At 38.7% G+C, this 13908-nt stretch overlaps 1 protein-coding gene across 1 annotated transcript; it reads right to left on the reverse strand.

The window, feature by feature from the left end:
• Positions 5632-7428, reverse strand: LOC110272091. The gene is made up of 3 exons (XM_021123907.1): positions 7111-7428; positions 6052-6120; positions 5632-5745 (listed from the first exon to the last, which is right to left on the reverse strand). Exons 1-3 carry the CDS (start codon positions 7426-7428, stop codon positions 5632-5634), a joined length of 501 nt encoding a protein of 166 aa, XP_020979566.1.

The raw sequence follows: 13908 nt of genomic DNA on the forward strand, positions 1-13908 counted from the left end.
ATCACGATTATCAATTGTATTGAGTTTAATAACTGTTGAGTTACTAAATTCTTAACCAGAACCAAAAGGGAAAAAAGTAAAGTTGCTGGAATAATAGTAAAAATATCTTTAGATGGGAAGCAATGGTAACTTAAGTCAAAGAGAACAATCATAAACTGAAAATACCTCAATTATCATTAATTCAAATAGAAATCTGTAACATGGAATAATTCACAAATAATAATAATCAATTCAAATATTGGAATAAATAAAGAGAAGTAATATTAAAATAAAATTAAACCTGGATCCAGAGTTACTCTTAAAACAAGAAGAAATCCTAAATCCTAAAAGAGAGAGAGAGAAGATCTCCCTCTCAACTAAATCTAAATCATTGAAAGGTGAAAATATGCGAGCTCCCTCTGAATGGATGCATTCCCTCACTTCATAACCTCTGGTCTATGCCTTCTGGACTTGGATTTGGGCCAAAAAGGGCCTCAGAACTCGTTATGAGCGTTTTCTGCAATTTCTGGTGCGTGGCCTCTGTCACGCGGTCGCGTCAATTGGATCTTTTCCTTGCCACGCGGTCGCGTCAGTCATGCGACCGCGTCATGTGCGTTCTGCTTAAGGCGCGCGGTCGCGTCAGTCATGCGGCCGCGTCACTGCTGATTCGTGCTTGGCACGCGATCGCATCATCCATGCGATCGCGTGGATACCAGTTTCTTTAAAGCTCCGTCTTGCTTCCTCCTTCCATCCTAGCATGTTTCCTTTTTCATCCTTTAAGTCGTTCAGCCTTAGAAAATCTGAAACTACTCAACACACTAATCACGGCATCGAACGGAAATAAATGTAATTAAAATAATTAATTTTTAAAGCTTAGGAAACATGTTTTTCATTATATGACATAATAAGGAAGGGAAAGTAAAACTATGCAATTAATGTGAATAAGTAGGTGAAGAGTTGAATAAATCACTTTAATTAAGCACAAAAGAACTCATGAAATATGGGTTTATCAACCTTCCCACACTTAAACACTAGCATGTCCTCATGCTAAATCCAAGGTAAATAATTAAGGTTAAAGTGATGGAATGTTATGAAATGCAACCTATGCTAAATGCATCTACCTAATGAGTCATGCAATTCTAATTCATCCACTCATATATAAAGCTTATATGTAGCTAAGTTAATTCACATTCTCAAGGAGTTGTGTGTATATATATATAGCCAACCCTTAAATAATAAAGCACTTTAGCAAATGAGATGGGAAAGGAAACATTGTACAAACTTGCAAAACAATTAGTAAATTTTGAGCACAGATATATGTTGATGAGTTATTGAACCCTCACTGGATTTTGTGTTTACTCTCTGGTCACTCAGTGTTTATTGGGTTTATTCACTCTATTTTTCTTTTTATTCTTAATTTCTTACAGCTTTATTTTTCATCTAACCAATCAACAATTATAGAATATAGTCATACCAAAAAGTCATGAGGTCTTAATTAAGGTTGTAATGGGGCCAAGGTAAGGGTAAGAATTTATGTATAGGGTTAAGTGAGCTAATAAGTGAATCCTTAATTAGACTAAGATCTCACCTAACATACATATCTAGCAAAGTAAAATTTCTTTACCTAATTTCCCATAATTTCCCACTTATTGTTACATGCTCATGTTTTACTTTTTATTTTTATTTCATGTGCATTGTTTTCATTGGGAAATTTCTTTTTTTTTTTTTATAACTGATGCACATGATAATTGAATCATTTAGATTTTCTCATGAGCATGCTTCCCAAATTTTATTTTATTCCCTTTTACTTTTCTACCTTTTTGTTTCTATTATCCATGTTCCCAAAAGGTTTCCCGTATTTAACTCTATTTATAATTTTCTATCTTAAGCTAACCAAGGATTCACTTGGGATTTTATTTTGTTTTTCTGCTTAAGGCTAGTAATTTGGCTAAATAGAATAAAGGGGTTTTGAAAGGCTCAAGGGGGCTAACAAGGGTAATATAAAAGGTAGGCTAATTTGGGGTAAGTGAGCTAAAATCAAATGATGGCCTCAATCATTCTCTTGGTATGTATCTTATTCTATATTCTATAATTGGACATATAAATTAAAGCAAAGTAAAGAACATCAGAATAAAAAGAAATGTGACACACAGAAATGAAATTATGGTTTGAATGCAACCATACAATTTAAGCTCAAGACTCACAGGCTGTGTGTTCTCTAACTCAAGCATCATATATCATTCATATATTGTATGCAGGATTAGTTAAAAATTCCCATTATTCTCTTGAAAAAATTATTTAGGGTAGCTTTTAAAGTTTTAATGTTCCTCCTTGATGAAATGTTGTCAACTAACATGTAATGCTATATATACAAGGTGTGGGTTGTTTTGATTCTGTTAAAGTTTCTAGTTTACTTCCTTTCTATATTTTTCTATTTAAACTACACTATCTTATGCTAAAAAGGGTAAACTATACTAATTAATCCACTAATAAATCAGAATTGCAAACTAAACTAAATAACTAAAATGAACTAAATAACTAAGATATGAACTAAAGATGCAAAATGCAGAAAATAGAGTAAAATACACAAGTAGCAATGTATAAGTACTCAGAAAATAACAATAAAAGAAAAAGAGAAAAATACAGAAAAATATCCAAAATAAAAGAAAAAGTATGTAGTGGTTCACCAAAATAAACGCCAGAGATGGCGACCTCCCCACACTTAAAATGAAACATCGTCCTCGATGCTCAATCAAGCCTGGTGTGAAGGAGTGTCATCACTGGTAGGGATGGTAGCTGGGGTCTCTGTGGCGGTGGTGGGCTGGGGGTCTGGCTGCTGTGGAGGTGGGACGGACTGGAGCGGGATCTCCGGATCTGCAGCCTCTATCTGGGGCATAACCTCCTGATGTGGGGCATAACCTCCAAGTTATGCCTCGTCAAAGTATGCCCAAAAACCACATTTTCATACAAAACTACAAAGTGCCATTTTCAAAATAAGCCAATTCCAACCCTTTTCAAAATAAACCACAACATACCAAAAATCACTTCAAGCCTCCTCAACTCATACATTGACATATCTATTAAATCACAACCCACCAAATTCATTATTTTAATCGATTTCACTCAAGAAATCCAACTTTAAACACAATACCATATAATACATAATTTCTCATCCCAATTCCAACATTACCATTTCCAATCAACCATCAATACACACAATCAATACCACCCTCACCATCAATATGGCTTTACCTACAAATCAACCTCAATCAATCATTAGTCATATATCAAAACATGCATATCTCTCATGCATCACACCATCAAAACATCATTATTCATAATCACATACATGACCACACAATTTATTTCAACTATTCAACAACATCAACCATTCAAATCCTATCTTAGGGCCTCTAGCCTAAGTTTTCACACCACATTACATTTTAGATACAGGAAACCGAGACCATACCTTAGCCGATTTCTCCCGCTTAACCGGAGCACTTCCAAACCACTTTTCCACAAGCTCTCAAGGTCTCAACACCTCCAAGAACAGATTTTTTCACACCAAAGCCCCTTTTCAAGGTTTCCAAAATCTCAATCAAGCTCCAATATTCACATACACAGTACCTAAGCCACAATCATCATCCCTAAACATAACATCTCAATACCCAAACATCATAGAACAACAAATTATACTAGGGTTGAGAATCTTACCACACCCAAGGTTCAAGGAGACAAGATTAATCTTTTTCTTCAAGAGAGTTGGGTCCTATAACATCAAAGAGCCCAAAATCTAACACTTTTTTTCATTCGAAATTAAGGGATGAAGAACTGAACCCAAATCGTGACTTACCTCAAGAATAAAGTAGTGGATTTTGTAGAGCTCTTCGAGGTGAACGCGTGGCCGTAAATGGTGCGGCAATCGGAGCTCTAGATCAAAAGTTATGGTGGTTTGAAGATCAACCAAGGGTTAGAACTTGAGAGAGTGTTCTTCCCCCTTGTACCTCCATTTTCAACGTGAATGAGTGCTTAGTGAGGAGAGAGAGTGCTGAAAATTAGGGTTTTAGGTTTAGTTTGGTTGGGTCAAGGGCCTAATATGGGTCCGGTTGGCTCGGTTTGGCCCGTACGGTCCAATCTTGGTCCGATTTCTACAAAATTGATATCGAAATTCTCGTCTCAATCTCCTCTATCATATTAAGCCATAAAAATCACATTTTTTGGCTTTCTAAAATAAATTCTCATTTATGGGCTAATTAGTCATTAATTAACCGGGTTTTATATTCTACCCACCTAGTTGGGAATTTTGCCCACAAAATTCAAATTCAATTACCTGAGAGTAAGTGCGAGTAATCAGTTCGCATCTCCGACTCAAGTTCCCAAGTGTGTTCCTCAACACCTTCTCAACTCCATGCCACTTTGACTAACGAAACCTCTTTTCCATGCAACCGTTTGACACTAGTTCGTCAATTCTGACTGGAGTCACCGGAAGCGTCAGGTCTTCTTTTAACTGAACCGATTCAGGTTCTAACACATGGCTAGCATCAGGAGTATACTTCCGAAGCTGCGACACATGAAATACGTCGTGCAGGTTTGAAAGGTTGGGTGGTAGAGCCATCCAATACGTCATCGGTCCAACCCTCTCCAAGATCTGAAACAGACTGATATATTGATGATTCAACTTCTTTACTTTAATTGCCCTACCTACTCTTGTGGTTGGAGTAACTTTGAGGAAAACATGGTCTCCTTCCTTAAATTTCAAGGGCTTTCGCCTCTGATCGGCATAACTTTTCTGATGGCTCTGCGTAGTGAGTATCCTATCTCGGATTTTCTTGACTTGTTCGGTGGTCTCAGCTATCATCTTCGGCCCCAACAAGCTTTTCTCTCCAGCTTCATACCAACATAGCAGAGATTGACATTTCCTCCCGTACAAAGCCTCACATGGAGCCATTCCGATGCTCGCATGATAGCTATTATTGTATGCAAACTCTACTAACGGCATATACCGATCCCACTCACCGGTTGGTCCAAAACACAAGCCCTCAACATACATTTCAGTGTTTGGATCGTCCTCTCGGATTAACCATCTCTTTGAGGATGGGAAGCCGTGCTCAAGCTTAATCGGGTTTCGAAAGCCTTCTAAAATTTACCCCAAACTCTCGAAGTGAAACGAGGATCTCTATCAGAAATTATAGTAGTAGGCACACCATGAAGTCTCACAATCTCCTTTATGTATAACCGTGCTAACTCCTCAAGAGTGTAATTCATCCGAATGGATAAAAAGTGAGCTGACTTTATCAGTCGGTCCATGATCACCCAGACAGCATCAAAACCAGTCCTAGTCCTTGGCAATCCCGACACAAAGTCCATCGCAATGCTTTCCCACTTCCATTGCAGAACCTCTAAAGGTTGCAACATCCTGGAAGGTCTCTGGTGTTCAATCTTCACCTTCTGACAAGTTAAGCACTTTGAGACGAACTCTGCCACATCATTCTTCATACCCGGCCACCAAAATATCGCCTTTAAATAATGGTATATCTTAGTACTTCCCGGATGAATAAAGAATCCACTTTTGTGTGCTTCCCTTAAGATATCTTGCCGCAAAGTGCCAACATCCGGCACAATGATCCTATCCTTGAATCTCCATAGTCCATCCTAATCCTCTGACACTCTCCACCGCTTTCCTTGCTCAATAGCTGGCAACACTTTCGGTAACACGTCATCGTTTTCATGAGCCTTTAGGAGTTCGGATTTAAAGTCGCTTGAGATCTGCAATCGACTCAGACATAGAGTTCCAGACACTTCTTGAACACCAATCTTCAGACTCTCGAATTCCTTGAGTAACTTCTCTTCTTGAAGCATCATCCAAGTCGCATACAACGACTTCCGACTTAACGCATCCGCCACTACATTAGCTTTCCCCGGATGGTAATTCAACTCATAGTCGTAGTCCTTCAGAAATTCCATCCACCTCCTCTGCCGCATATTAAGTTCTTTCTGATCAAAGAGATATTTCAAACTCTTGTGATCAGAGAAAACTTAGAACTTAACCCCATAGAGATAATGCCTCCACACCTTCAAGGCAAACACAACTGCAGCAAGTTCCAAATCGTGCATAGGGTAATTAGCTTCATGAGGTCTCAACTGTCGTGAGGCATAGGCCACCACATTATGATGCTGCATCAACACGCACCCTAGCCCCTTTAGTGAGGCATCACAGTACACCTCAAATGGTTCGTTCGGCTCAGGTAACACCAACACAGGTGCAGTGGTCAACTTTCACTTTAACGTTTGAAAACTTTCCTCACACTCAGGAGTCCAAACAAACGGCGCATCCTTGCGGGTTAACTTTGTCAATGGCAAGGCTATTTGTGAAAATCCCTTAATGAATCTTCGGTAGTAGCCAGCTAAGCCCAGAAAACTCCTTATCTCAGTAATTGAAGTTAGTTGCCTCCACTCCATCACTGCCTCCACCTTAGAAGGATCTACAGCTATCCCCTGTTTACTCACCACGTGACCCAGAAACTTCACCTCACTCGTCAAGAATTCACATTTAGACAGCTTCGCATAAATTTTCTTTTCCTTCAGTATCTACAACACGGTCCTCAAGTGTTCCACATGCTCTTCTTCAGTCTTGGAATAAATCAGTATGTCGTCAATGAAGACAACAACGAATTTATCCAGAAACGGATGGAAAACTTTGTTTATATAATCCATAAACACTGCATGAGCGTTTGTCAACCCAAAAGACATTACAGTGTACTCGTAATGACCATAACTAGTCTTGAAAGCGGTCTTAGGGATGTCCTCACCTCTCACCCTTATCTGGTGATAACCGGATCGCAAATCGATCTTGGAGAAAATCCCAGCTCCTTGTAACTGATCCATGAGATCGTCAATCCTCGGCAGTGGATACTTATTCTTTATTGTGACCTTGTACAGCTGCCTATAATCCATACAGAGTCGCATACTCCCGTCTTTCTTCTTCACCAGCAACACTGGTGCTCTCCACAGAGAAACACTTGGTCGGATGAAGTTCTTACCCAACAGATCCTCTAATTGAGACTTTAGCTCGGCCATTTCCAGTGATGACATCCTATAAGGAGCACTCGAGATTGGCCCTGCCCCTGGCACCAGCTCAATAGCAAACTCAACCTCTTGGTTAGGTGGAAACTCATCAATATTGTCAGGAAACACCTCCGGAAACTCACACACAATCGGAATCTGCTCCAATCTTTGATCATCACCCGAAACACCCACAGTTAACAACAAAATATCCTGACATTCGGTTCTAGAACAATTCACCATCATAGAGTTCAAGTAATAACTATTCAACACAACTGGACCTTCTTTATCTTCCGGTATAAAGTACACCGATTTTGCAGAACAGTCGAGCAGAACATGGTTCTTAGATAACCAGTCCAAACCCAAGATAAGATCAAGACCGGTCATCGGCAAACAGATTATATCATGAACAAAATCATGTTGCTGGACCCTAAATGAAACTTGTGGGCATCCTAGCCTAGTTATCATGGCTTCATGGGTGGCATTATACACCTTTAGGTCATAACCTAAAACTACAATCTTCAATCCTAACTCATGAGCTTTTTCGAATGCAATGAATGAATGTGTTGCTCTCGAATCAAATAAAGTATTTAAAACTTGACCAGCCATTTCACAGTTACCTTGGATAAGTGTCTCGGATCCCTCGGCACCTATATCTGAGGTGGTGAACACCCGACCAGACTGCTGTGCTTTTCCTGCACCTTGCTTCTGCTTCTCTGGACAGTTGGCGGCTTTATGCCCGCCTTACCACAAGAATAGCACAAACCCCATCTGGCCTTGCACGGGGCTCCCGGATGGTGACTTCCACACCTAGCACAAGCCGGCTCATTCTGTGGCTGTTTTCCAAATCTCTTTCCTTGGGAGTTGTTGTTGTTGGGCCTCCTGAAGAGCCTCCCCGCTTGAAAGGCGGACCTCTAGGTGCAAAGTTCTTCCCTCGGTTCTGTGGGAATGGTCCCTTATGGCTTCCTCTCTTAGCAGCTGCCTTTTTCACACACTCTTCAGCAACCCTACACTTGTTTACCAACTCTGAGAAAGTTCTGATCTCCATTGGTCCCACTGAGCTAAAGATATCGCTCTGGAGTCCTCCCTCATACTTAATACACTTCCATTCCTTAAAGTCTCCCAGAGCTCCCTGACACATACGGAAAAACCTGAATAGCTCCTCAAACTTGTCAGTATACTCAGATACGGATATGGCACCCTGCTTCAGCTGCAGTAGCTCGAGTTCCTTGGCCGTCCTGGCCGAATTCGGAAAGTACTTCTTATAGAACTCATCCTGGAAGGCATCCCAGGTGATAGGGTCATCACCCTGCTGTAGGAGACATTGGACTCGTTGCCACCAATGCGATGCTTCACCAGTGAGCAGATAGGTAGCAAATTCAAAATACTGTCCTTCAGGTACAGTCTGCGCTTGCAATGCTCGCTCCATCGCCTGAAACCAGGTATCAGCTTCAGTCGGGCTAGTGGTTCCCTTGAATTTAGGTGGATTAACCTTCAAGAAGGTTGCCAGTGTCATCGGGCCCTGAGCTCCACTTCCGTCATTGCCATGGTTGTTCATCTATTGTCCAAGGGCCGCAGCAGTGGCCTGCATAGCAGCAGCCATATTCTCCAACGCCGCCATGAAATCTACCGGGTTATTCGGGTTAGCTCCCGGTCCCTGAGTAATAGTACGACCTCTCCCGTGACATCGACTGCATCCACGAGGCACCATCTGGTTCCTATACACATCAAACAATCGATATTAAGTTGATCATTCTCAATATCGGAAGTCTAGTGCTTCAAAGTCCCAAATGCATGCTCATGAACGTTTATGCCAGTTATATCAATTAGATATCCTAATAGCACATAACACACATACAGAGAATGCACAGAAGCATAGTCAGTCCGTCCCTCAGGCTCTACAGAAACGAACTGCTCTGATACCATAATGTAACACCCTACCACACAAAGTCTTATGCTTAAGTCATAAGACAGAGGTGGCGAGGTATTAAGACCTCTAAAAATAAAATTTAGTACACATAGTATTGTGAAGAATGTTTATAACTAGGAGCCTTTGAAGGAAAAAGGGGTAAATCAAAACTGCAACTCGAAAAGCACAACACTCCGCGCTAGCGTAACGAAATAGATAAAGAATAAGCAAACGCAAGAATATATCACAAGAGTGCCAAAAACACAAATATCCAAAACTCAAAATCCGGTTATGAAAAAAACCGGTCCGAGCATAGAAGTATATACAAATATGTATTAAGCAAGAAACCCAAAGGAAACCCAAAGGACAAAATACAAAACCTATTCCCCAAAACAACCTCTAAGAGGAGTCAAAACAGTATATTTATATACATTATTTAGTGGAGATAAAAGTATCTAAGTAAAAACATAAGACCAAAAATAAAGTCCCGAGAACAAGGATCTTCACTAAGTCCAGAAGTCTCCAGCATGCCTCAGCGAGAAGCCTCACGTCTTGCATATGAAAATCACAAAATCCGCATGGATGAGAACTAGAGGTTCTCAGTATGGTAACAGTGCCCACATATCTAACATGTAATGTCCTGGGAAAGCCGAAGGCAATCCTAGAACTTCCACCATATAAAATCAAAGCTTATAAACAGGCTAAACCATAAAGGGCAACTGACTAAAGATCTTCAGTCTAACTAATACTTCTCTTTCCAATTCCTGCAGACCTCCCAACTGCCAGCAGTAGTATATAATATGGCAAACACAGTTATATCAAACAAGGATATATACAATTAGGAGCAGATACGACATTTAGACAATTAGCAAGTAATATGCAGTCAATTAGGTAATTCCAAACAATTCACATAATATGCATATGATGAATGCCTGTCCCTAATGACTGATGATATCATCTGTCGGTTATATAGCCAACTCGACAAGTCCTGGTAGCTAATCATTGGACTGTCCCTCTGTCGTGTATCCCCAACTCGAGTTATATTCAATCATAAATCATAATTCATATCCAACACCCTCACTGGTGTATATTTACGGGGGCGAGTTCATCCGGAACTTTCACAGTGTCTGGCCACACTAACGACATAGGATCAGCAGAGTATCGAGTCTCCACCTAAAGCACATGGTGGCTAGTCATTGCTTTCACCCAGGGAAACTCGTATCTCAGATAGTGGAAGTGCAACATTCACATTTCATTCAATACGCATATATGCAATCATACTCGGCCATAATCAATAATGGCTCCGCCGTAACTCGGCAATAACTCAGCTATCCGGCTCTTAGTTCAATCCAGAACCAGCCAATTTATTAATAAATACAGCCCTTCGGCTCATGGCACATACAGCACTTCCACCGCCATCCTCCGTATCTCGTATAATCATCTTTGACCATCGTTGATTATAAATTTTCCCCTTTCTTCATTCACAAGTTACCGCATCCCCTAGCTTCTTACCATTGCTAGGCTTATCATAATGATTTAAGACATAAGGCGTGAGATCGGAAGCTCAGAAGTATGAAATTTGGCTTTAGAAACTCAAAAATCAAATTTGGGATGAAAATAGGGTCACGCGTGCGCGTCGCCCACGTGCACGCGTGGAATGCCTCAAAACACATCGACGCGTACGCGTCCCTCCACACGCACGCGTACGCGTTGGTGCGCTTTGCGCCCCAGGCACAAAACTAGCCCAACTCAGGCACAACTCTCGGGAATTTTGGATGGACAACCAATTTGGCGCATCGACGCGTACGCGTGGGCCACGCGCACGCGTGGGCCACGCGCACGCGTGGGTAGTGAAACTTTGAAAACGATGCGTACGCATCGGCCACGCCTACGCGTGGGAGTGCTTTCTGCTAAAAATGTTTCTAAGTTAAAAGCTGCATAATTCACAGTTTCAAACCCCAATCTTCCGACGGGAATAACTTCTTCGTTTCAAATCATTTTTCGCCCATTTTTTGAATGGCATAAACATCCCGGATCTAATTTCATTTCTAAACAAAGTTTGCACAAATCGGGGATCGGGAGTCCAAGTTATGCCTTGTCAAAGTATGCCCAAAAACCACATTTTCATACAAAACCACAAAGTGCCATTTTCAAAACAAGCCAATTCCAACCTTTTTCAAAATCAACCAAAACATACCAAAAATTACTTCAAGCCTCCTCAATACATACATTGACATTTCTATCAAATCACAACCCACCAAATTCATTATTTTAACCGATTTCACTCAAGAAATCCAACTTTAAACACAATACTATATAATACGTAATTTCTCATCCCAATTCCAATATTACCATTTCCAATCAACCATCAATATACACAATCAATACCACCCTCACCATCAATATGGCTTCACCCACAATTCAACCTCAATCAATCATTAGTCATATATCAAAACATGCATATCTCTCATGCATCACACCATCAAAACATCATTATTCATAATCACATATATGACCACACAATTTATTTCAACCATTCAACAACATCAACCATTCAAATTCTATCTTAGGGCCTCTAGCCTAAGTTTTCACACCACATTACATTTTAGATATAAGAAACCGAGACCATACCTTAGTCGATTTCTCCTGCTAACCGGAGCATTTCCAAACCACTTTTCCACAAGCTCTCAAGGTCTCAACACCTCCAAGAACAGATTTTTGCACACCAAAGCCCCTTTTCAAACTTTTCAAAATCTCAATCAAGCTCCAATATTCACATACACACTACCTAAGCCACAATCATCATATCCAAACACAATATCTCAATACCCAAACATCATAGAACAATAAATTACACTAAGGTTGAGAATCTTACCATACCCAATGTTCAAGGAGACAAGATTAATCTTCTTCTTCAAGAGAGTTGGGTCCTATAACATCAAAGAGTCCAAAATCTCAACACTTTTCTCCATAAAATTCGAAATTAAGGGATGAAGAACTGAACCAAAATCATGGCTTACCTCAAGAACAATGTAGTGGATTTTGTAGAGCTCTTCGCGGTGAACGCATGACCGCAAACGATGCGACAATCGAAACTCTAGATAAAAAGTTATGGTGGTTTGAAGATCAACTAAGGGTTAGAACTTGAGAGAGTATTCTTCCCCCTTGTGCCTCCATTTTCAGCTTGAATAAGTGCTTTGTGAGGAGAGAGAGCACTGAAAATTAGGGTTTTAGGTTTAGTTTGGTTGGGTCAAGGGCCCAATATGGGTCCGGTTGGCCCGGTTTGGCCCGTTCGGTCCAGTCTTGGTCCGATTTCTACAAAATTGGTATCGAAATTCTCGTCTCAATCTCCTCTATCATATTAAGCCATAAAAATAACATTTTTTGACATTCTAAAATAAATTCTCATTTATGGGCTAATTAGTCATTAATTAACCGGATTTTACAAAGAGAAAAAGAGAAAACTCTTTAATTTTAAAAAATATTTTATTCCAATTATAATGAGAGAATAACACGTGATATTATTTTTATTATAAAATTAGTTATATATTATATATTTACGAGAACTAAATTGAATACTAGCACATTTATTTTACTATTCACCTAAGTAAAGCATTTTGTCTATGTAAAATTTAACTGTTAAATAAGGTATATGTATAAGAATTGTCTCAAGATAATACTTCTTATCCTTTGATACTAATTGTGTCTTTTACTCTTTAAATTTATTTGTAGTTTAAGATATTTGGATGCAAGTTGTGTCTAAATACATTAAATTATATTGCTAATGAATTCATATATATTAAGTTGCAAATGAATCTAGCAAATAAACAGGAAAGTTACTATGTGATGAGAAGCAGAGATTAGTTTAGTTCCAGCTTGCGCGTAGTAACTAGGGTATCATCTTTATCTTTATTCACAAGTTTAAGACTAAAGTATCATCCGATCCCTTATCCTTTTCATAATCTTAGTTCCTGTCACTATATGACTGAATTTGAATCTCCTAAATAACCTCCTCATCAGATAATAATATTATTACTAATATTTTTAATTACAAAATGCACTTTCATTACAAGAAAGTCACACTTACACAATTATTTTTAAATTAAATTTTTAATTAAGTTATAGTGTGCACTTTTTCTGTAAATATATGTACATTTGTTTCTGTAGCTTCTTTTTTCTCATCCTCTTCCTTTTTTCTCTTTTCTTTTGTTATTATTGCCATTGTTTTTCTTCGCACTTCTTTTTTCTTTTTTTTTGCGCTTCTTTCTTCAACAATTCTGTCGTCATCGTTGTTATTGTCGCCACTACTTTGTTATTGTTGTTATTTAATTTCTTTTACTTTTTTTTTCTTTTTCATTCTTCATCTTCTTTCTTAGTTTTTTGTTTAATTTTTTTATTTTTTTTTTCTCTCAATCTCTTTTGTTATCATCGTCATCATCATCATCTTTTCCTTCTTCTTCTATATATGTTTAAGAAAGATATTAATACACAACATAGAAAAATTATGTACTATATTAATAAATTTTTATGTCATGTAAAAAAAGTTATGTACTATGTACAAAATTTTTAGTACTGGGTGTAAAAATTTATGTGCTCTTTGTAATAAAATTTGTGTGCTTTGTAACAAAATTTCTATACTGAAAAAACGCAAAAACAAAGAATCACATCATGGTCGCACGCTTCTTTTTTTTTTTGGATTTGTATCAATTTAATTGGACTTGATTACCAAAAATACTTATACATAAAATATTACCGATTTAAGTATTCTAATATTCTAAATCTATTATCTATTATATATTCTATTATCTATTATATTCTATTATATATTTCTAATTTTACAACCAAAATGTGCCACATGTCACTTTCTTATTACAATTGAAATCAAATCTTTCCCTCCAAAATTAAGGAATTCTCCTCTCCTCTTTACTAATTTTACAACCAACATGTGTCATATGTCA

The sequence above is a fragment of the Arachis ipaensis genome, chromosome B05 (genome assembly GCF_000816755.2).
Source record: "Arachis ipaensis cultivar K30076 chromosome B05, Araip1.1, whole genome shotgun sequence".
NCBI lineage: Eukaryota > Viridiplantae > Streptophyta > Magnoliopsida > Fabales > Fabaceae > Arachis > Arachis ipaensis.